This window comes from Centroberyx affinis, unplaced genomic scaffold, assembly GCF_046629955.1.
Source record: "Centroberyx affinis isolate AG114_WGS23_722 - 3 ecotype Tasmania unplaced genomic scaffold, CSIRO-AGI_Caff_v1 ptg000812l_1, whole genome shotgun sequence".
Lineage (NCBI taxonomy): Eukaryota > Metazoa > Chordata > Actinopteri > Beryciformes > Berycidae > Centroberyx > Centroberyx affinis.
In genome coordinates this window covers 45,427-68,703 of record NW_027279414.1, presented here as the reverse complement: position 1 = coordinate 68,703, position 23,277 = coordinate 45,427, and the positions used below count along the sequence as shown (strand labels likewise).

At 41.3% G+C, this 23,277-nt stretch overlaps 2 protein-coding genes across 3 annotated transcripts in view; both read left to right on the top strand.

Moving 5' to 3' along the window:
- Positions 1 to 6,828, top strand: part of clmna (calmin a) — a 43,303-nt gene extending 36,475 nt beyond the window's left edge. The window contains exons 10-13 of the mRNA XM_071520595.1: positions 972 to 1,150; positions 1,687 to 1,777; positions 1,913 to 1,968; positions 4,204 to 6,828. Coding sequence (XP_071376696.1) covers positions 972 to 1,150; positions 1,687 to 1,777; positions 1,913 to 1,968; positions 4,204 to 4,327 — 450 coding nt within the window. The 3' untranslated portion in view covers positions 4,328 to 6,828. The remainder of the gene's footprint in view (positions 1 to 971; positions 1,151 to 1,686; positions 1,778 to 1,912; positions 1,969 to 4,203) is intronic.
- Positions 6,829 to 8,519: 1,691 nt separating this feature from the next.
- The window catches only part of dicer1 (dicer 1, ribonuclease type III), a 30,754-nt gene continuing 15,996 nt past the window's right edge, over positions 8,520 to 23,277 (top strand). The window contains exons 1-8 of one of the 2 annotated variants that reach the window (XM_071520594.1): positions 8,520 to 8,542; positions 17,921 to 18,035; positions 18,146 to 18,308; positions 19,510 to 19,640; positions 19,911 to 20,045; positions 21,116 to 21,276; positions 21,508 to 21,676; positions 22,524 to 22,996. In XM_071520594.1, the coding sequence (XP_071376695.1) occupies positions 17,922 to 18,035; positions 18,146 to 18,308; positions 19,510 to 19,640; positions 19,911 to 20,045; positions 21,116 to 21,276; positions 21,508 to 21,676; positions 22,524 to 22,996 (1,346 nt within the window). In that variant the 5' untranslated portion in view covers positions 8,520 to 8,542; position 17,921. Of the gene's footprint in view, positions 8,543 to 17,920; positions 18,036 to 18,145; positions 18,309 to 19,509; positions 19,641 to 19,910; positions 20,046 to 21,115; positions 21,277 to 21,507; positions 21,677 to 22,523; positions 22,997 to 23,277 lie in introns of those variants that run through there. The other variant, XM_071520593.1, reaches the window with a different exon arrangement.

The following is a 23,277-nucleotide window of genomic DNA, read 5'->3' as shown; positions in this document are numbered from 1 at the left end:
GGATATGCCCAGTATACCCAGTGAGAAATGAGGGCACCTTGATGTTAGTTATTTAGGAAGGGAAAAGAATTACTTTCCCTGCCCAGATTTTCTCAGCCTATCTGGGAATTTCAGTTATCAACCATTTGGTCACATGCCCATTCTAACTTTCCAGCAGCGTTGGTTAGTAGTTTCCCTGCATGTAATTAAACTATATTTCTCTAGAGGGTAGCTTTGCTGTAGTTCAACTTTTTCCAATTTGAAGTAACTAGTAGCTTGTAAAACTAGACTTCCAAATAACTTACCCAACATTACATTCAGGCTGCCTGTGCGTGTGTGTCAATGGTCAAATTGCCCAAACGACAAGGAACATGTGACATTTCACACTTCCACAACGTCACACCCGTTTACAGCAGCCTCCACCAGATGACCTGTTAGCATTCATCATCCATAATCACAACATTTTGTTCCACCAATGCTTTCTGAAGGCTCTGAGCCGGCCAGTGTGATGTTCTCATGCTAATGCTCTCTATTATAATGAATTATTTATCACCAAGAAGATATATTTAGAGAGAAAGCAGCAGTGAAGCGCTGCATAACCACATCATGCGCGGTGAATATAAAACTGCCATTAATAAGGCCTGGCGAGGTATCATAAAGACAGTTTCACAGTTGAAAGAAGCAGGGATATATATTTCATTTAAAAAGAAATTTAGATGTGATTGTGATGTTTCGGCTTCAGAGGAGTTGAAGTAAATCTAAGTAGTTCATAGTGGCTCATACACAAACCTTGTGTAGCTATCAATACTTAAGTGTATTCTATTTATTTTTACCCACAAAAAAACATTAAAATCTTCACTCATATGCCCAACCGCTACCTTTCCCTCATTTCATCCCCTAATTAATTTTTCTCTCTGTATTTTTCTGTATTCTCTCTCTCTCTCTCTCTCTCTCTCTCTCTCTCTCCCCCCCCTCTCTCTCTCTCTCATTAGGAGATCACAGAGACCCACCAGGGAATCGACACACCATCTGAACCCCAAGAACAGCACTTGTTGCCTGGGGAGAAGCTGGTAGGAGGCAGGGGCACTGATGGGCCGGCAGAAGGCAGTGATCTCAGTGAGACTCAGGACCAGAGCCCAGGCTCTGCCAGGGAAAACATGGAGCCTATGAGGTAGGCTTTCTATTCTTAGTCAGCTCCCTGGTACACTGAGAAACACACATTACCCAGGGGGAAAGCGATGTTATGGCAATGGATGGGACTGCTCTGACCTGGCCTCCAAGTTTGCTGGGATATTGCCTTAAATGTAGCAAGCAAAGCAATCTACAAAATCAGGCTGCTGGTGGAAATTATCCCCTATTAGAGCTAAGAGGCTATGACATGAGACATTTTTTTTCCTATCCATGTTCAACAGTGGAATTAAATTGTTTTTATGTTGACTGTAAGGGGAAAAACAACAGCTGTTGAAAACTGAAGTGAAGTATTAAAGAAAGTGGTGAAAGTGGGACAGGGATCAAAGGAGACTTTTGCAGACTTGAGTAATTGGACGGTAATTGTTTTGTTCTGGCTGCATACTCTTATTATTTTGAATGTGAAATGATAAAAGAAGTCCCTATCTACAAGTATTCAGAATGCATTTGACTACTATGTTGTCCTGGATCCGGTCTCTCGTTGAGACCTAAGCTAACAGACTTTGTGTTTTTTTTCAGGAGTGAAGCTAAAAGTTCCAGAAGACAGGACGAAATCCTGATCCCTACAGCTCTCCGCCACAGAAAGATGGCTAGCTCCACTGAGTCCATGGTCGGTTTCACATTGCATTTCAGTCTCTATGGAGATATCACTGACCCAGTATACATATTGTCCCAGATATACTGAGATGGGGGGTAAAGTTAGCGTGGTGTATTAACTGTGCCTGCTATTTTTTCCCGTTCACAGGACAATCAGACGACAGTGTCCACCAGCAAAGCTCCCGGTGACGATTCCGATCTCGGGTAAGAATCGTTCACCGTCTGTCTCAGAGTCAGTAAGCTTTTCACATTTAAAGCTAGGTCACACTAGACGATTTTTATGCTGGTCGTATTTTTACGAGATTTGTGAATTTTTAACACACTGAGAGACTTGGGTTGTGTTAATGTGTGTGACGCCCCATCTTTCCTTAGTCAACAAGTGAACATCCTTCCAATGGCAAGGCAATGATTTACTCAAGACCGGTCATTTAGTCTGAACTGCCCTCGATTTAAACAGTCTTGCAGGAGTGCCTGTAATTAAGCCTCTTTCCTCTGTTTGTGTATGCATGTTAAGGCGAGGCTTCCCTAGACTTGTGTGTGTGTGTGTGTGTGTCTGTGGGCATACTTGGGCTAGTCTAGTAATCCAATGTAATGGTTACATCATTGATCTGCCCTGGGGAAGGGCACAGCAGACAAAAGATGAAAGAGGTGCCTGGATATCAGCAATTGAAGACAGTTGTTGAGCTTATTGAATCATAACAAGCACAGATCCAGTACAGGCCCATGGCGCGTGTGTTCAATTCAATTTTATTGTCATTGTACAATGCACAGCAGGTATGAAATGTGGACTTGCAAGCTCCCAAGAGTACAGTGCAATCAGGTATAAAAAACAATTGGCATTTAGAATACCTGAAAATAAAACAAAACCGACCGTAACTACAATTTAACAGATAATTATCAGTGCTATGCAGTATATAGGTAATCACATCAGTAGTTAGCTAGCTAGCTAACAGTTAAGGTTAGCTAATGATACGCTAGCATTAGCTAACCTTACCAAAATACCAATCGTATCGTAAGGTTATCGGTCATTCCACTAACGTTACTTAAATACCACAAGGTAAATGACGTTATCTACCGGTAAAGTTCATAGGGCAGCAGAAGAAGTGGGGTGTTCGTAAATTAACGGCAGAGAGTGGGACTCTGTGTGGGGAGTCACTGTGGAATTTAGTTCATGGGCGAGCAGCCAAAGACGCCCTCTAGAGGCCATCTCACGAAGCGTTGCTGACTGACTGACTGACTGCCTCCCTGCCTGATCTGAATATGCCTCTTGATGCCCCCGGCTGCACCATGGGAAAAAATGCATAGTGTTACACCTCCTTTAAACCTAGTATAATGGTAATAATAAAGAACAATATGATCAGGCTGTTTAATTTATATGTGTTGCCGTTGTCTACATTTGGTCCACATCTCTATTTTGATCTTGGCTGGCCGGTCAGAGCGGAGGCTGTGGAGATGGCGTTTATACCCGTGGTGTGATGATGTTTCTACCCACAGCGATAACGTCTCTACCCGCTGCAGTGACAGTTCTATTTTATTTCATCACGCCCGGATTACTGTAACTCCCTCTACTCCTGTCTAAGTAAGAGCTCCCTCAGCCATCTGCAACTGGTGCAAAATGCTGCAGCCAGACTTTAACCCAGGACCAGGAGACGCAACCATATTACCCCCATTCTAGCTTCCCTGCACTGGCTTCCTGTCAGTTTTAGAAATGACATTTAAAATCTTACTGTTTTTGAGGCTCAACGAAGTCTAGCCCCAAGTTACATCTCAGACCTTCTGTTCCTTTATACAAGGACATACTTAGGCAGTGCCCTTCTAGCTGTCCCTAGATCCAGGCTTAAAGGTGACTGGGCAGTCAGAGCACCTTGCTGAAGAACTCAGGCTAGCAGAGTCTGTCCTCTTTGAAATCCCTGCTTAAAAGCTTCTTTTATAGAAAAACCTTTTCATAATTATTTTATTTTACTCAGTCACTTCAGTTAGTTTTACTTTTTTTTTTATTGCTCTCATTTATTGTCTATTGTATTGTCTGCTTTATTCTGTTCTATTTGTCTTATTTTTGAGTTTCTGCCATTGTTTCTGTAAAGCACTTCGTAATTTTGTTTTGAAAAGTGCAATATAAATAAAGTTATTATTCTACCCTGTGGGCGGATGCTTTCTCACTAATGCGAACACACTGTGCAAACTGCATTTCCACCTGGCTGACTCGTTCACACCTGGCATTAACGTGCATCTTTCCCTTACCCAGACAAGATATCCAGCGACCAGATGTCAACGGGGTCGTGAAGATTATAACTTTTCAGACGAGACTAATCAAAACATCTCTTTCTTTCAGTTTAGTGTGACTGCGTTCGGCAAATTGTCCCCGCTAAGCTCTTTATTTTTTTTGTTCTGTGTCTCCGCTGACCTCATTAGGACCTCCTCTTCTCTTTTTCTGTGTAGGCGGAGGGAGGGCTCAGAGCTGTATCTGCTGCTGCTGCTGTGGCTGCTGCTCTACTGTCTGTGGCTGCTGCCCCAGATGGATGTTACGGCACTGCCCAGCCTGCTACTCAACCTGGACCACTGAACACACACACACACACATGCACACACACACACACACACACACACACACACACAGTAAAGGAGGGAGAAATGAGTCAGTTATAGTTTAGTTATCACTACAAAATGTACACAAGCAAACACACATACAGCTTTACTGCCACACCTCTTTCCATTTACCACACTTTATATCAAGAGCAAGTGAAGGCATTTATAAGATGTATATTTCAAAATAAGAGTTTTTTGTTTTTTTTAGGTTTTTGCTTTTTGCTTTTGTTGTGGCTTGAAGTGATCTGCTCCTGTTGTAAAGATACTATAGAAGTTTGTTTGTTGCTGTGCAAAGCAGACAGAGGCAGCCTGAATAGACTTGGATTGTACAGCACACATTGGTATGTAGATAGAGATATATGGATGCACATGTTTCCTATTTGAATTGCCATTTAGCCGGTTGAAGATTAAGGCCTTTTGTGTCGATGAAAATCAGTGGAGCTGATTCAGGAATATGAAAACAAGAATTATGTGATTATGCCACTTCCTTTGAACTATGAACTTGTGCTATTTTGAAGAAAGCGGCCTGAATGAAGGGTGATTTTAGAGTCCGTTGCACTTTTGAGACAAAGTATGCAAACTGCCAAAGATACAGCGTTAGAAGTGTTAATACAGAAAGTACACAACTCACCACAAGCCCAGTGATCATGGAATATAGAATTTTTAACATATAGCAAGTCTCGTAACTGTTCTACTAATACATCACCCGAGCTCTATATTGTATAATAGTTGAGGCAAAAATAAATATTTGTAATATTTTATGGGTCGTAAGATATATGAATGGATTTTTAAAATGTTTTATGATGAATTCAAACAGATGTTTGTATGTGATTCAGCTATGCTTGAGCTTGTCCGAGCCTGTCGATGAAAAGAGAATGCTTTACGGTGAAATATCTTACTATGTTATTTTTTGAACAATGTCTGTTATGAAGCACTATGAAACAGTGATTTTGAACACTCTGCATTTATTTAAACATGATCCCTGTTTTTAGTCAGTCGTAGGTGTATCCACCCATCCAACAAGCACAAACTTTGTTCCACACTGGCCGACCAGTGGGTGATTTCACTGTTTACTATGAATATAAACTATAGCTCCTCTAGGGGGGGCAGACAAAAGCCATGCATACCAATTCAGTACAAAATAGGCCGCCCCTATGGCACAGCACATCCTAATGAGATCTCAAGTGTGCATGGGAGAGAGAGAGAGAGAGAGAGAGAGAGAGAGAGAGAGAGAGTGTGTGTACTTCTATCCTTGTGAGAACCAGTTTTAGTTTTAGACTTTCAGAGTGAGTGATCGTTTGGCCGTTCCTCACTTCTTCAAGGGGCTAAATTAGGATTAGGATTTGGGTTTAAATTTGAGATTAGAATTAGGATTAGGTTAGAGCAGTGGTTCTCAACCTGGGGTCCGGGGGACCACCAGGGGTCCTTGATGGGGGTTCCAGGGTGTCCCCAGCAAATTAATGAATTATTAAACTTCACCGTTATTTCATTTACAAGAAGTTAATACAATTAGAGAATGTAGAAGAATGACTATTTTGATCATAGTTTCACTGTTATCTCTCTACGTACAATACAGATAGTTATGGGATTCTGGACAAAATCATATGTAACAATAAAAATATTCACAGATTTGGGTCCGAGAGACAAAATCTCATCAAATGGGGGTCCGTGGCTCTAATTTGGAGTAGATTAGAGGTCCTAAATATGAAAAAGGTTGAGAATCACTGGGTTAGAGTAAGGGTAAAAATTAATTTAGGATTAGGATTTGGGTGTAGGGTTAGAATTAGGTTAACTTTATTTTAAGGCTTGGCTTTACAGTTAAAATTCAAATTAGGATTAGGTTTAGGTTTGAGTAAGGATTAATGGGCTGCTCTAACTTTTTGGGAGTTTGGGAGGAAATAGAGAAAACAAAAAAAGGGGAAAAAAAAGAAGAAAAAAAAACAAAGAACAATGTATACATTCCAGGGGTTAAATTACTTTATACTGCGCAAATACAAAGTGTAATTTTTGGGCATTCGTGCTTTTCATACATTTTAGAGATTTGGAAAATGTTTCTAATTCGTATTTAAAGGCTGTTAAACGATAACATACTGCATGCTAAAGTGTTAACATGTGCACCAGACAGAGCTATCTACCAGACACAGAGATGCTTTTGGTGCCAAATGTCTCATCACATTTTGGGTAAGGAGACCAATGGGCCAAACTCCCGAAAAAGTCGGTGTAGTCCTTTAAAGTTAGGCTTAGGGGTTAGGGAATAAATGTAGTCAATGGAAAGTCCTTGCAAGGATAGTAGTAAGACAGACGCGACTGTGTGTGTGTGTGTGTCCAGTGGATATGCCCACAGGACATAACCCAACCCCCCCCTTCCCCCCCAATCTGACATTGAAAGGACTGACCTAGTAAAGCCTCCTTGCTTTTTGTATTGGAACTTTCAGTCTGTTCTAATTGTTTCAACAGCACCAGTCAAGTGCAATAAATGACATGTTTTAACCCTTTGTCCCTCGTTGTGGTTCATTCCTCAGGCAAGCGAGATGAATTCACCCATGATGCATTGTTGATAAGCCCACTGCTCTGATATGTTCACCGCCGGATCCATCCGTGGATCCTTAACATGTGTGGAAAAGTCTTAAATTATCTAAATGTACGGCCGCAGTAAACCATGAAATGCAGGTTTATTTTTTAATTACATTCAATTCAACTATAAAATTAGTTGTATTGACAGATTCTATACATTCAGTTATATTTAAACATGTAAATTAAGGCAGTAGTGTTGGTTTGATTTTCTTGTCTTGTATTAGACTACTTGCACTGCCACTCGATCACATTTTGCATGTCCATTCTTACATTAATACAGAACAGGGTCAGTACAGTATGCTAAACAGGCCTATGTTGTCATTGCTTCTGTTCTGTTCATGACCCTAAACAATTAATTCCATGGTGTGCTTGTTCTTAGAAAGCACCTTTATTAGCTATATTCAATCAGAAATATTCTGCTTTTGCCAGCTTTGTTCTATATTTTTGGCTTGTAAGTTGTGTTAAATTCAATTGCAGGTAGCATGGAAAAGGTCTTCAGAAGTCTGCAGATACCCTGCCATTACACTACTTTGTCTTTTCTATATTTAGAGAATAAAATATGGAATGTTTACTTGAGCAAATTCAATATAAAAGTTGTTACAAGTATATAGATTTCACACAGGATCTCAGGTTTTGACTTTGGTGCTGACATCTCTGACTCTCGCCACTTCATGCATTGGTAGTGTGGTAATACTGCCATCTAGGGGACAACACATTACACAGTCACCAGCTTCCATAGCCATTTTTTACTGCACCCAAAGGCAGTGAAAAGTGCTACTGCTGCTGCTCTACACCCTGAGAGGCATTGGTTGGAAAATGGAAAAAGGGACTACTGCATCATACACAGAGAATGGATATTATATCTCACACTTCAATATATAGAATAATCAGATCTGATGGGGGGATAGCATGGCAGGTTTGGGTTGTAACTTTGCTGCTCTGCTAAGAGCCCTGCAGCAACTGATGATGTAATAACTGTTGGATAATGTAGGCTAATAACTTGTCAAAATGTAAATTGTCCCTCTAAATGAGCAAAGAAAAATAAAACCAGTTCAGTTGATGTAATACATTTTCAGACTGTGGTGATTTAAAAGGTTATGACCCCTTATAATGCAATAATTACTGGTTGTGTAATGATGTATTACATTGTCAGGAAAAAATATATCCGTTTTTATCCTTGACTGTTTTATTATATTTTACTACAAGAATTTCAGGGAAACCAGCTGAGCTTCAGTGGGAGATATGATGAAACAAATACAAAACTACACTGTATGCTACAGCAGTGGTTCTCAACCTGGTGGTTGAGACCCCTCCAGGGGGTCGCAAGATCATTTTTGGGGGTCGCAAAATGATTTATGTCAAAATGAAACATATTTCTACTGTACAAATTTATTATCTATTTCATATATAATATTATATTATTATATATTATATTTAATTATATCTATTTTTCAGATTTTCCCTCCTCTGATAATTGAATGAAACAACCTGAAAAGGGAAAATCATTCTTTGGTTGAACTGTTCACCACTCTGCATGTGCAGCCTGAGATGGGGGGCCTGTGATTTTACGGGGTCACGAGCCAAAAAGGTTGAGAACCACTGCGCTACAGCAATTGAAGTGCCCTAAAACTCTTTCAAAATGTATCTTATCATTACCCACAACCTACCCGTTTCTCTGGGCGGAGGTGTGTTTGCTCTTTGAATCTCCAGGATTGTGCTGCTTGGTCAAACAAGCGCATGTTTGCCTTCCATTCACCTGGCAGTAGTCCACCAGGTCATACAAGGACCTCAATGATTCCTATTTCAGCCAAGCAAACGGCTTAAAGAGCTACTACATCACAGCCAGTGTTGTTTTTTGACTCGTTTTAGTATAAAAAAAAAAAAGCAAAAACTAGCTTGGTGCTAGGGAACCGCTCCTGAATCGATTCACTGCTGTCGGACAGCCCGAAAGAATCGAGTTAGTTAAAGTCTTCCCTGCACTATTTGGTATCCTTTGATATAAAGCAGCACAGACTGGTTTACTGTCATTACCTTACAGTACTTCTGGGTATTAGTTCAGATTTAACTCTAACCCTAACCAAACAGTTACCTCTCCTAGTGCAGCTTTAAACCTTGTCTTTTGTGGTGTGTATAGAGAAAAAACTGTGAAATCAGCCTTTACTCTGTTGTTACAAATAGATAAAAAGATTCACAAATCTGGAAAGGCGTTTAAAACAATCTTTAGGCTCTCACTGACAATTTGGCCCAGGTTGGACCAGTTTAAGTAAAGTATTTTATGATCTAAACCTTGTCTTTTGTAGTATGTGTATAGAGAAAAAAACAGTGAAATCAGCCTTTACTCTGTTTTCACAAATAGATAAAAAGTTTCACAAATCTGAAAAAGGGTCCTAAACAATCTTTAGGCTCTCACTGACAATTTAGCCCAGGTTGGACCAGTCTAAATACAGTAGTTTTTGATCTAAACCATATCTTTTATTGTGTGTATAGAGGAAAAAACAGTGAAATCAGCCTTTACTCTGTTTTCACAAATAGATAAAAAGTTTCACAAATCTGAAAAAGGGTCTTAAACAATCTTTAGACTCTCACTGACAATTTAGCCCAGGTTGGACCAGTCTAAATACAGTATTTTTTTTTTTTTATCTAGACATAGTGTTGTTAAATCCTCTGTTTGAATTTGAATGTCAAACGAATATCAAATATCATGCTATCTTTACCGCGGTCAGCTTTAACGGTTACAAACATGATAACATGCTAGCACTTCTCACGGCCTACCATGCTAACATTACATCCTCAACGACAGGTTAAGCCCATTTAAAATGAATTAGTCCAACAAATAATACTTCCTTTACCTGTTTACTCCTTTTCAAATGCAACTGCAGTGAAAATTAGCATCTACTGATAATAATAATACGAGTTAATAATAATAAGAGTTACTACCACAGGTATTCCAGACATGGCAGTTCAACAAGGACCTAATGAAAATACAGGCTCTCAGACACATCAACATATGGAGTTGCTTCTTGGAAGAAGGCCAGCCAAATGTATGGTAATAACAGAATATGAAAAATTTAGTAGGGTTTGACTAGAATCATATCCAATCATATTTATCTAAAGTGCATTTTACACAGAGGTATCACATCTCTCCTTTCTGGCAAGCAGCTGTCTGATTAGATAAAACTTTAATGCTCCCAGTGAGGGAAACTTGGTTGTTACAGCAGCAAAGTAATAAGATACAGCAAAGAAGAACAGGATATGTATAAGAATAGAGCAAATGGAGGTTATATAAACAACAAACAAACAATTCCAACACTCAGACATACTTAGTAGAAATGTATGAATGAAATGTGTGAAAAACGTGTTGATTCAAGCATAACACGATGTGTAAAATTGCAGCTGTAGTGAGACAGAAAGGCAATATGAGATGTGTGGGTTATGAAAAGATGAATTATGAAAAAAAAAATCAGTCTGATGTATAACAATGAAAGCTATATGAGAATATGACAAAAGACAATGTGCGAACGATTAGTATAAAAGATGTGCAACGACGCTGAACAGCTAGTGAGTTTTGAAAGTAGAGACTGTTTCCACTTCCCTAATCTTGGCAGTCAGATGATTCCAGAACAGTGTGAGAGAAAGCTCTAGAACCATGTTTTTCTTAACCTTGGATAATAGACTTATAGATTTATAGGCTTTATAGGCAACTCCGTTCAAACCTGCTTGATTACGGTCACTCTATAAATGGCTTTGTTTACTTACTGGTGCAATGTGCATTGTCTTTAATATATGTTTTTCCATTCTGAAATGTATTGTCTGGCATATGAATATTTAGAAGACATAGACCATGTTTTTGCTTCTGACTAGCGCACGTCTAGTTGTAAAGGCTAAGCAAGTCTCAAAATCCATAAAGAAACAGGCCTTCTCTGTACGTCTCAGTATTTATCCAGGCCGGTGACAGTCCCTAACTGTGTGCTAGACCTCCAGCAGACTCAGAATGGTGAAACCACGTTACGGGGGACTGGGATTCTCCATCGCCATAGTAAACGTACCGGCTAGACTGTGAGCTGCAGTTACGCAGATTACGCAAGTGTTTTAGCGTAGCAGAGGCCCAGGTGAAAGGAAGTGGTCCCACGGTGGACGACTAGACAGCTAATCGGGACAGCAAGAGTGAATGGGAGAGAGGATATCAAACGAATGGTTACAACTCTTTTTACTCAAGACGGCCAATTAAATAACATACACCAGGTGAGATGAGTTATCGGATTGTGTGTTTATTCATTCTGGGATACTCATTTGGAGGTGTCGGCCTTCCACACATAGCCTAACGTTAGCTAGCTAGCTAGCTGGCTGACATGGGGTGATGGTGCATGATGGCTCCAGCGACTGTCCTAACATTGTTATGTTCTATTACACGCTGTAACTTCTGGCTAAAGACTAGTCCTGGTTCAGTTAAGATACACAACGCATGAGGTCTGTGTCAGACAAGCACACTAACAGCTATGTGCTGTTGGTCAGTGACGCGGTCGAAGCCATTACTGGCTCCAGACAGGCGCGACCCGTTTGATCTAGGTAGCCATGCTAACTAGCCTGTTTAACGCTGCATGAGGGTCTCCATTTCTGTTGTGACTCTTTGCTCAGTAGACAACGTTGTGTTGCAGGCTAATAAGCTATCCGATAAGCTATCCGGTTTTTGTTTACTCCATTTATACCCCTATCCATTTTCATGGCGCAACAACATAGTAGCTAGCTAAGTTAGATAAGCTAACTTGACATATGGCAGCCCCAGTTTTTAGTTAGCCAGCTGAGTAACGGTTCTCCCTTCTCCGTCAACAAAAGGCCAAGAACACTGAAAAGCTGTGCTGTTTGAGTTTTTGATTATGTGTTACAGATTTATGAGAGATTTTAAATGAAAGGGTGTTTCATATATATTGATGAACACCGCTAAATATGCTAGACAGGAATATATTTGGTTGCTAGCTAGCTAGCTAACGTTACTCAGCATGGTCCCTGCTGGTAACATTACAGTCAGGCTTCCAGCTTGCGAGACAACAGCTTTATACTGCCATACGGTAATTAATATTTAATGCTTGCACAAGAAAAGGAAGCTGTTTATCTAGTATAGAAATGAGAGAAGAACGTGTGTTGATATACAGGTTAGATTTTAGATTTACCACATTGGCTGCATTCATGATTGCAGAAGAATCATGAAAATTAATAGGTCAGACTAGTTTATCACAACTGCGCGATATGAGCAATGTAGAGGCAATGGGAATTCATTGTCAGTGTCATTCTAAAGTTTGCTGTATGTGAGTGTTGTGTATGTGTTGCTTGACACAGTCGCAGTGTACACTTTGCTGTCTGGCAGCTTGCAAAAGTTTCCTTGTCCAAAACTGCGGGACAGTAGCAGATGTGTGAGTATGGATTTACTGCTCTGAATAGCGACTCAGTTGGGGATGCGTAAGTGCAGGGTCTGGGTAACTAGTAATGTAATGTAGTAGTTCTTGGTCACTGTCAGTGGAGAAATGGCTGATTTCAAGTTTCATCACTGCCTGTTGCTGTGGAGCCTGTGTACTAAGGAATAATGTCTATTGTTTGTAGCAGTGATTAAGTGAATTACTGTAACAGAGCATAGCCATGGCATGTCCAGAACTGGTGTTGAACTAGACTGTATTACAGCTGGTCTTCTCTCTGATTAGACTGTGATTATGACCTCTTTATTTTTGTTAAAGCATTTGTATCACAGACTTACCTCTTCAGTCAAGGGCCACAACAATTCACTCACCATAACCGACTAAATCAAAAATGCAAACGTATTGCTGTCTTTTTCTGTGTTCAACATGTCGAATTATTCCTACATTTTCAGTCTGTATGCGTGAAAAATAGGGCTGCATCTTATCAACGGTCAACAATGCAGTGTGCCAAGGAAATGCTGGCTGGCAGCTTTGTTTGACATGTCGGGCTCGCCGACATACAGCAGGAGGCAAGGACGTTTCTTACATTGACATTGAACCAAACTCATGAGACATTCAAAACAGTTGGAAATATTTATATGTAATGTAAACCCAGGAACACAGTAGAGTGTAACCTGGCCTGCCGCAGCAGCGCTACGGCAACATTTAAAACAAAAGTCTGCTACAGCCACGTCTGAACCAGATAGGAATTGGTGTTTATGGTACCTGGACTAGCTTAACTACAGACCTGAATATGAATATACTTAGTTAACTGCATATATATTTAGTTAATATACTTAGTAAACTTCCAAGATTAGAGCACAACAATAATTGAGAGCTCCTCCACCACACAAACCTTTTCCATAAAACCATCTGTGCTTTTCTTTGCCATAAAATGGATAATTATGTGAATTGTATTTTGTAAATTTGAAAATGAAAATTTGAAAATCTCTAAAATGCACAATGTCAAAGTAGAAGGCACCTTTACACACAGAGAATCCATGGCATTTACAGGCATGAAATTATTGAATATAAAATCAAAGTTTAGATTTAGTGTCGAGAGATTTTTACCCTTGTGTTTTTGAGAGAACATTTGTTTGTAAAGCTGCAATATGCAACTTTTTTGACGTTAAAATAACAATAAATAAATAGAGTACACTAACAGTGTGTGTCTGTTATGGTGCTCTCCATGGTACTTTTTGTTGAAATGGAGCACAGTGGCTCTTTTGTGTCAATGCTTGATGATTTCTTGTGATAGGCTACTATATTTTTCTTCCTAGTTATGAACAAAGGCGTATGAATAACTTCTGCTTCTGTACCTGCTCCTCAAAGACATGAGAAGCTTTAAATCTTAATCTGCTTCCTTCATTTTTCTTAGTGTTATGGTTAATCGAACTGAGAAAATAAGAGTTGATCGATACGTTGAAGAAATGCCCTCAACAAAATAATCATAAGGTGCAAAAAATTCATGTGGGTAAAAGTGTGCCGCTGGGAGTTGGATTGCAGACTCTTAATCTGGAGACCAGCAACGCTTCCACAAAATTCAACATCACGGGGCTGTTAGACTCTTAGTCTTGTTTAACGGAATGTACAAATTCTATTGATAATACTGGAGCTAGGGCTGGACGATATGGTTGAAATCAATATCACGATAATCATAAGGATTTTCTTCGATATCGGTAGATATGACGATATGGCTCACATAAGCGAAATCACGTTAAATAATCAAATTCATGTTCATCATATTGAACCGAATGGTCATGTTTGGTGTGATGTCAAACTAAACTGAAATTTTCACATAATATTCCTACCGTACTTCATTTTGTCTGAGTTTCTAAATAAAATTAGCTTGTTCTCATCAGTTCAGACAGCAGAATTGTGTGTCTCGATATCCCAAAATCACCATATCATCACAATATAATCCCACTGAAAAATTATAATATTGAATTATCGTCCAGCCCTAACTGGAGCAGACCTTTACATCTTTAGCCGACTTTAGCTGACAATAATGTGGTGGAAAATCCTACGATAAAATGAGGAAAACTCGAGTTCGATTCCCTCGCCAGTATCTGTTGGTATGGCAACCTTGGCATTAAAGAGAAAAATGCCCTTGCTAAGATTGTGAAAGTGGCCAGTAAGATCGTAGCAGTACAGTTCAGTAACCCAAATGACTTATTCAACAAGCAGGTCCTTAAAGGAATAATTCACCCAAAAATGAAAATTCTGTCATCATCTCCTCCCCCTCATGCCAGTTGAAACACAGGTGAAGTTTGTCCATATAACACACAGGGAGGCTGCAGCACAACTCCATAGCAGCCTTCTCCAAAACAACTGAAGTCAGTGGGGACCAGTTCTTCACAGTTCCAAAAAGACCTACAGTATATTTACACCATCATTTAGTGCAAATCTTAACTACAGCTGATTGATTTGCAGCAAATAATGGTGTATAGGTCTTTCTATTCAGTGTGATTGTTTGGCTGTTTTTGTTTTGGAACTCTAAAGAACTGGTCCCCATTGACTTCAGCTGTTTTGGAGAAGGCTGCTACCAAGTTGTGCTGGCAACCTGGACTAACAAACTTCACCTGTGTTTCATTTGGGCATGAGGGAGAATAGATGATGACTGAATTTTCATTTTTGGGTGAACTATTCCTTTAAGAAAGCTGAGGCTATTATTTCAGATAGTGCTCATCCCTTGTTACCATCTGGCCTACAGTTTAGGTCCCCTGCTGCCACGAAAAATAGGTATAAGAACTCCTTTGTCCCTGTTGCCATTCAAGCCTTAAATACTGTTGGCAGGAGGAGGCAACTGCTAATTGTATTATTATCATTACTGTTATTACTTTTTATTGCTGTATGGTATGTTACGTTGCTAGTAGCGATGTCGCTTGGTTAGGATGACATTGCTCTGGTGTTGAAGTTGTTGATGATAATGCACCATAACCATTCTTTCGTACGGTTATGTTGATAAGCTGTATATTATATAGGCAAGGTATTGTTGTTTGATGATGTCACTACTCCTATGATGATGCTGTGGACGATGACATGGTTCAGTCTTGTAAGGACTGTTGTTGATGGAATGAACTGTGGTGCAGTGGTGTGAGTCACCTTTGTCCCTCTATCTTAATGTTTCTATGTGACACTATATGTTTTATGTTGTGATATGTGTTTTATACTTGCTGCAGCACAGATCACCCATCTGGGACAATAAAACGGACTTGACTTGACTTAAATCAGCCTCTGAATTCCCCTAGTGAAGCTCACTTTTGTCCATCTGAAATGTCGAGCTTAGTGCGGTTCCGTCCGCGGCGCGAAACGGGTCCCTCGGCCTTGAATATTCAAAAAGAGGAGTCACTTCCACTTCCAGAGCCGTTCCGCTCCGTTCTCGGCACAGGCCCCGGTGAATAATCAGGGTCGGAATCGATTCAACGCTCTGGATGCAGCGAACGCGGGCTTGAACCGATCCGACTGGCGGGATCGGTCGCAGCTGTGCGGCTCGGCGGGGGTGGTCGCGGCGGAGGTTCGTGTGGTCTCGATTTCCTGGGGGGCCCCAGCGTAAAAAAAAAAACAGCGTGTTGAAAAGCCCGTCGCTGTCTGGCTGTTTGAGCCGCCCCCCCCCCCCCCCCCCCACAGCGAAATGTTAGCGTTCTCATTTCCCTCTCTCTGCTTTTTTTTTTTCGTTTTTGCAGAGCTGGAGTGCCCAGTCACAGTCCCTGCCACTTCCCATTTGTGTAAAGGTGAGATCTGTTTCACTGTTTACTATTACTGTGCTATTGTGTTATGGTACTCAATATTTGGGGAAGCAGGAGAACGGCTATATAGTCCCTCGGGCTGCCAGGCTGTGGTGTTGTTTTTATTACTGTTAAGCACACTGGAAAATCTTGGCATGTTGGCAAACTCGATGCACATGCTGAATAAAGTGATTCCGATGTAGATTCTGATTTATTGGTAATTTGAGCACAGGCACAAAGCATATTTATCGCAGCCGCAGTTATTGCTGCTGATTTGCTATGATTTTTACACGGTTGGAAGCCCTCTTCTATGCTATTGTAACAATGCAATGTTTTTTTTTTTTTTTGTTTCTCAGGTCAGTCCCCGCTCAGAGATGTGGGGGAGCATCAGGAGTTGATTGAGAGATACCTATCATGAAGCCCAGATTAAGTACTATCTGCTTACCCAGAAAGTCTCTGACATTACCTGTAAGTAGACGTTACATTCCTTAAGAAACTTCAATTCCGTCCGGCATTATTCCAGCCCCATCCTCTTCTCTTCTTCTGTCACACCCTAAAGTCTACCACTTATATTATATTCCATTTACTCCCTGATCAATTCTGTAAATGTCGATATACGTTTTGGAATGTCCGGTTGAAGTGGCAGACTCCCAGTTGTGCATGGAAACATTACAGGGTTCCTACGCAGGTCTGGAAAGTCTGGAAAAGTATTAAAAATGAATTTGATCATTTCCAGGTCTTGAATAGTTTGGGAATTTGAAAAAAAAAAGTCTGGAAAAGTATGGAAAATGTCGCGGTTCAGGTCCGATACACACATAATTCTAGCTTTTATGTTGTTGCAGAGACACTTTGAGTCCACAGTTTTTGTTGATGTGAAGAATAATGTTCAGATAGAGGGACGCTCTTATTACCCAGCCACTGTCAGCATGCATTATATCAAATACCCACCAAAATCAAATCCAGTCAAGAACATAGGTTTTCAGCTTAACTGTAGTGAAAATCAAACCGTAGACCCCATTAGAAAAACAAGATTGAAAACAGAATAACAAAGAATAACAGTGCTTCTTTGGAAGTTATGGGAAAGTTGTGGAATATAACATTAGGGCCATGATGGGAACCCTGTTCTAAATGTCCTTAGTTGTCAAAGATTTGTTAATGTGTAAATTCTGTTAAAACATCTTAGTCAGTTCTAGACTTATGGAGTTTCCCAACTATCGCCAAGTCCCTTCTTTATTTCAGTAATATCTGCATGGGAGGTAGGAGTGGTCACATGAGAATTATGGGAGGATGAAGATCAGGTGGGCTCAAGCACTCTGGATGAGTTGCAGGGCTGAAGGCAATAATGAGCAAGCCAGGGGGTAGTTAGATGAATCCAGATGGGAGAAGACTAGATCTTGTTCCTGCTGAGGAAGGATCTGGTTTGGTGGATGTTATACAGCACAAAGGATCGGTTTGTGGGCAAACATCCTGTCTGCTGAAACTGAAACGTCTTTTCCCTTGCAACTATTCCCAAAGACTGCTGCAACAGCTTGCATTTTATTTAAATCAGTCTGTTTTTTTTCGAAGAAATGTAAAACCGGGTCTCTGTTCCCGACCCTGGGCACGGTGATGCGCTTTCCCACCTTGCTGAACACACAGTGTGGCAAAGTGCGAACCACTTTAACTGACTAATGTGAGTCGCAGTACGAAGCACGGTAACACAGCATCCTCGTCTCCCCCCCCCGCCAGTGAACTTTAAAAAGAGGAGGAGGAGGATGAAATGAGATAAAGCGGACGACTGGAGGAGCCCAGCCCCCCCCCACCTCCGCCCCCTTTTTGAAGCATGGCAGGCCTACAGCTTGTCACCCCCGCCTCTTCACCCATGGGGCCTTTCTTCGGTCTGCCATGGCAGCAGGAGGCCATCCACGATAACATCTACACACCTAGGAAATATCAGGCAAGGACGAGGGCATGCATTTGTTTCAGGCATCTACTATGTATGTATACAGTGTGTATATGGTATGTGTATCAGTGCGTTGTCAGTAACACTGAATCTGCCTTTTACAGGTAGAACTTCTTGAAGCAGCTCTTGAACACAATACTATTGTCTGCTTGAATACTGGCTCAGGGAAGACCTTTATTGCAGTACTCCTAACAAAAGAGCTCTCCCACCAAATCCGTGGAGACTTCCAAGAAAATGCGAAGAGGACTGTTTTTCTGGTCAATACAGGTATCTGCACTAGGTTTATGAATAAGTCTGTTAATACTTGGGAAGTGTCTAGGGGCCGTATCCACAAACATTCTGAGAATCCTCTCAGAGAGCTCTTATCTCAGGCTAAAATTCCATAGCAAGTTCCCAGCTTAGGAGTGAGTTCTCAGAGCAACTCTGAGCAAGGAATGGACAAGAACTTTTATCTTAGTGAGGAGGTGTGGTTGACCCCGTTGCAAGGTGTGATGCTCTCTTTTGGACGCTGTCATTGGTTGATCAAGAAAAATCAACACACTAGAGCTGCAAAGATTAATCGATTAGTTGTCAACTATTAAATTAATCGCCAACTATTTTGATAATCGATTAATCGGTTTGAGTAATTTTTTAAGAAAAAGAAGTCAAAATTCTCTGATTCCAGCTTCTTAAATGTGAATATTGTCTGGTTTCTTTACTCCTCTATGACAGTAAACTGAATATCTTTGGGTTGTGGACAAAACAAGACATTTGAGGACGTCATCTTGGGCTTTGGGAAACACTGATCCACATTTTTCACCATTTTTTGACATTTTATAGACCAAACAACTAATCGATTAATCGAGAAAATAATCGACAGATTAATCGACAATGAAAATAATCGTTAGTTGCAGCCCTAATGATTGTTCTACTATGTGGTTGCATAAACCTAAATTATCACTGCCGCACTGTTTGCCTGTTGCTAAATATCTTAACATTGTGATGACTTTATAATAGCATTAATGCATCTTTTCTGCGTCTTTCAGCCATTTCCTCCTCTCCTTAAGAAACTCCTCAGCTCCTAAAAGTCCTCCTCTCTACTCTGAACAGTTTTCCACCTTAGGAGCTCTCTTAAGGGCTAAGATGCTTTGTGAATAGCTTTTATCTTTACTAGGATTTAGTCTTACTTTTAAGGGGAAATTCTTAGAAAACATCGAGTTTTCTTAGAATTTCACCACTAGGACCAACTCTTAGTACTAGGAAGCTTTGTGGATACGGCCCCAGATCTGCCTCCTTCTGTAAGAGTAATATTCAAAATGACAATGTTCATTCTCACTTTCCACCCCACATTGGTAGTTGGCATGTAATGACATCCTTGAGTTTTTGTTTATTCAAACTTCAAATGCGTCTTCGGATCTTGCGAGCGATTGCGCGTTTGAGCAGATACCGATGTCTGCCTCGGACTAAGGTTTGCCGTGTCTCTGTCCAGCTTCGTCTGTGGTTCAGCAAGCAGCTGCAGTCAGGACTCACTCTGACCTCCAGGTGGGAGAGTACACCAGCTTGGAGGAGACCTCAGCATGGACGGACCAACAGTGGAGTCGAGAGATGATCGAGAATCAGGTGTGCCGATCGTTCTCGTTGACATCTAAAATATTGGCTCTGTTTTGATAAGTGAAAACTAGCCCAGCGCTAGTTCCATGCTTGCCTCTCAGCACATGGAGATACTTTCCCTTAGCATAAAAACCTGATATAAAATGAAATAGCCCCATGTGTTATTTGCACCTTCATCACGGGTCCCATTCCTCGGTTGGATTGAATCAAACTGTAATCTTTGTCGACAATAATATTCCTACTTTCCCCTCCTTCCTCATTCTGTTTTCCATCTTACAGGTGCTGGTCATGACTTGCCACATATTCCTGCATGTTCTGAGGAATGGAGTCTTGCCGTTGTCTAAAATCAACCTGGTGGTGTTTGATGAGTGTCATCTGGCCATCACAGACCACCCCTATCGGGAGATAATGAAGGTGAGATTACAGTCCTTAATGCCCCTGTCACCTGCCTGCTGAAAGGCCGCATACCCCTCTGCTGCATGAAAGATGAGTACTGATGGATAAGTAGCCATTATATCCATTATCTTGAAAATTAGAATTGCCCCTTCACATGAAATGCCTTTGATTGAACGTAACCGGGGCAGCTTCTTTGTGGTTTTTCTCCATGAAGTCAGGACTGCAGCATATCGACGTGAATGGGCTTTAAACCTAGATGTGTTTTTGAGTCACCATGGGTTTTACCGTGCATTCACACTGCGAGCGGCACAATCAACGATCAACCAGAAGTCCATTAATTTCCTTATAGAGCTGAGCGACCAGGGAAATTTTCCATGAATAATAGTTCTACCTGTCAAGTGCAAAATGGAGGAGAAGTTGATTATAGCCATTAAAAGTTTCCCAGTTCTCTACAGCTGTTATTTGTAATAATCAGTAATAAACATTGCAAAAATGATACTTGGAGAACTGTTGCATCCATCATTGTGGTTGATGGTAAGCTCTGAATTAAATGTTCTGTTTATTATTTGATTAATGCTACCTTATTGGTAAAGCTGGGTAAAAAAAACTGGTTCTCTGATGCATGACAATTTTATTTTGCCCAATTCAGAATCAATTCTTTAAAGCCTAGCGATACTAGCAATGTTAACTCATAAAAACTATGCAATGTTATGAGAGGCAATACCAAAGCAGCAAAAAATACATTATTTGCCAGTTCAAAACTTTGTAGCTGGAGATGATTACATAGATAAAATGAGAGCCTGTCACACCACCCAATCGGTCAGAATAGAGAGACTCATTAACCAAGTTGCTCACAGTGTGAATGCACAGTTAATCGACTTAGTTGCAATTAAATGAGGGAAATGAGGGAATCACTGCCAACTTCCCATTAGCCAAGCTTAATTCCATATGGTCAGTCCAAAGCCAAAAACACTGGACAGACTGCTTAAGGGGGGAAATTAGTCACTTGGTTTCAGTTTGCTGGGGTCTAATGGGGAAACTCTCTCGTACAAGACTAAGCCTAAGCGATGCATTTTCTGTCTGTTCAGCTGTTTGAAGGCTGTCCGTGCGGTCCTCGGATTCTGGGTCTCACTGCCTCCATTCTAAATGGAAAGTGCGACCCGTCAGAACTGGAGCAGAAGATCCAGAACCTGGAGCAAATCCTGAGGAGCAACGCCGAGACTGCCACTGACCTTGTGGTCCTGGACAGGTAGTGCAAGCCACTATACTACTGTATATCACCTATACCAGGGATGGGCAACCATGTGCCGTGGAGGGCCAAGAGTATGCATGATTGAAGGTTCAAGGTTTTGAATGGATCGTGTTTTCACTTAAGATGCAAATAAATCCAAACAGCAATATGTTGAGGTCAGTAAGGCTAGTTTGAACGGTGACTTGGCCGTATGCTGAAGTGTAACCTGTGTATGTCCACCCGTTGCAGATATGCCTCTCAGCCCAGAGAAGTGGTGCTAGACTGTGGCCCCTACCTGGACAAGAGTGGCCTCTCCTCCCGTCTGCAGGCCGAGCTGGACGAAGCTCTCCACTTCTTGAACGACTGCAACATATCTGTGGCCAGAGAAGACCGCGATCCCACCTTCATATCCAAACAGGTCAGAGGATTGGCTGGAAAGCATAGTTCTAGTTTATGGACTAAGTACCGGCTTAAATTAAGTAAGGGATAATGTACAGTGAGCGGGTCATTATTGTGAAATAAACCGCAGGACCCCGACGCGAAGCGCTCGCTGTACATTATCCGCTTATTACACGGCTACTTCCTAAAGAAATCAATAATTTGACACAAAATATTGATATAAAAAATGATTTAAAAATGATTTTATTGCTTCCGCTACAAAAAATAGTCTGTTAGATTCTACAGTTGGAACTGTGTCCATAGCACCGTAAACTCTGTAGCCTTCTTACCCTTCTTTACTGGGGACAGTTCAGCCATTAACCATGAATCGAAAGTTTCGTGCTCGTTGTTAAATTTAAATTAACCGTTAAATTTACCGGACTTCTTTCTGTGGATTGATATGATTGGACGTGGTCCTCCAGAGTCTATGATCAGAACTGCGTCCATAGCAACGGTCTGTTATTCATAGCAGCGGTCTGGTATTCAGAAATAACAGACCGTAGAATGCCGTAATTGACCAATCAGAATCGAGTATTCAACAAAGCCGTGTAATAAATACATTTATAAATGGATCGGAAGTTGATCGAACAACCTGTAGCCGATGCCAATACCTCAAAATACACCCGGATCAGCTCCGATTCTAGTACTGGATATCGGATCTGCATCCCTACTAGTAAGCGTTTGACAAGTACTGTGTCCTGTGGCAGCTGGTGATTATGGAAACAAAGTGCGTATCGCAGCACGTTTTCTACAAAATATTGTGGAAAAGTGTGAGCACACCCTTAGAGCAACTTGTAGTTCAAACTAGCCCTCTCTGTCCTGTGTAGGTCCTGAGCGACTGCCGGGCGGTGCTGCTGGTGCTCGGGCCCTGGTGCGCCGACAAGGTGGCGGGCATCATGGTGCGCGAGCTCCAGAAGTACATCAAGCACGAGCAGGAGGAGCTCAACCGCAAGTTCCTGCTCTTCACCGACACCATCCTGCGCAAGGTGCACGCGCTCTGCGAGGAGCACTTCTCGCCCGCCTCGCTGGACCTCAAGTTCGTCACGCCCAAGGTCCTCCGGCTGCTGGAGATCCTGCACGAGTACAAGCCCTTCGAGCGGCAGCAGTTCGAGAGCGTGGAGTGGTACAACAACCGCAACCAGGACAACTACGTGTCGTGGAGCGACTCCGAGGACGAGGACGAGGACGAGGAGGTGGAGGCCAAAGAGAAGCCGGAAGCCAACTTTCCCTCGCCGTTCACCAACATCCTCTGCGGGATCATCTTCGTGGAGAGGCGTTACACGGCTGTCGTGCTCAATCGGTAGGGCTAGGTCTTCTTCGTGGCTGATTCTCCTTTGGGGTGTGAGGTATACACTACTATGTATACTAGATGTGGCACAAAACGCCCATACTCTGTATTTATGGTACTTCATTACATGGCTCTTGCTGCTTAAATGTGTCCCTGTGAGCAGTTTTTTCTCATATATAGTAAATTATAAATGCCCCTAGGCAGATTTTAAGTACAACTTTGAGATCCTTTTGAACATCCAATATTTAGATATACACATGATTCATGTGTTATTTAAGCTTAGTTTCATCTCA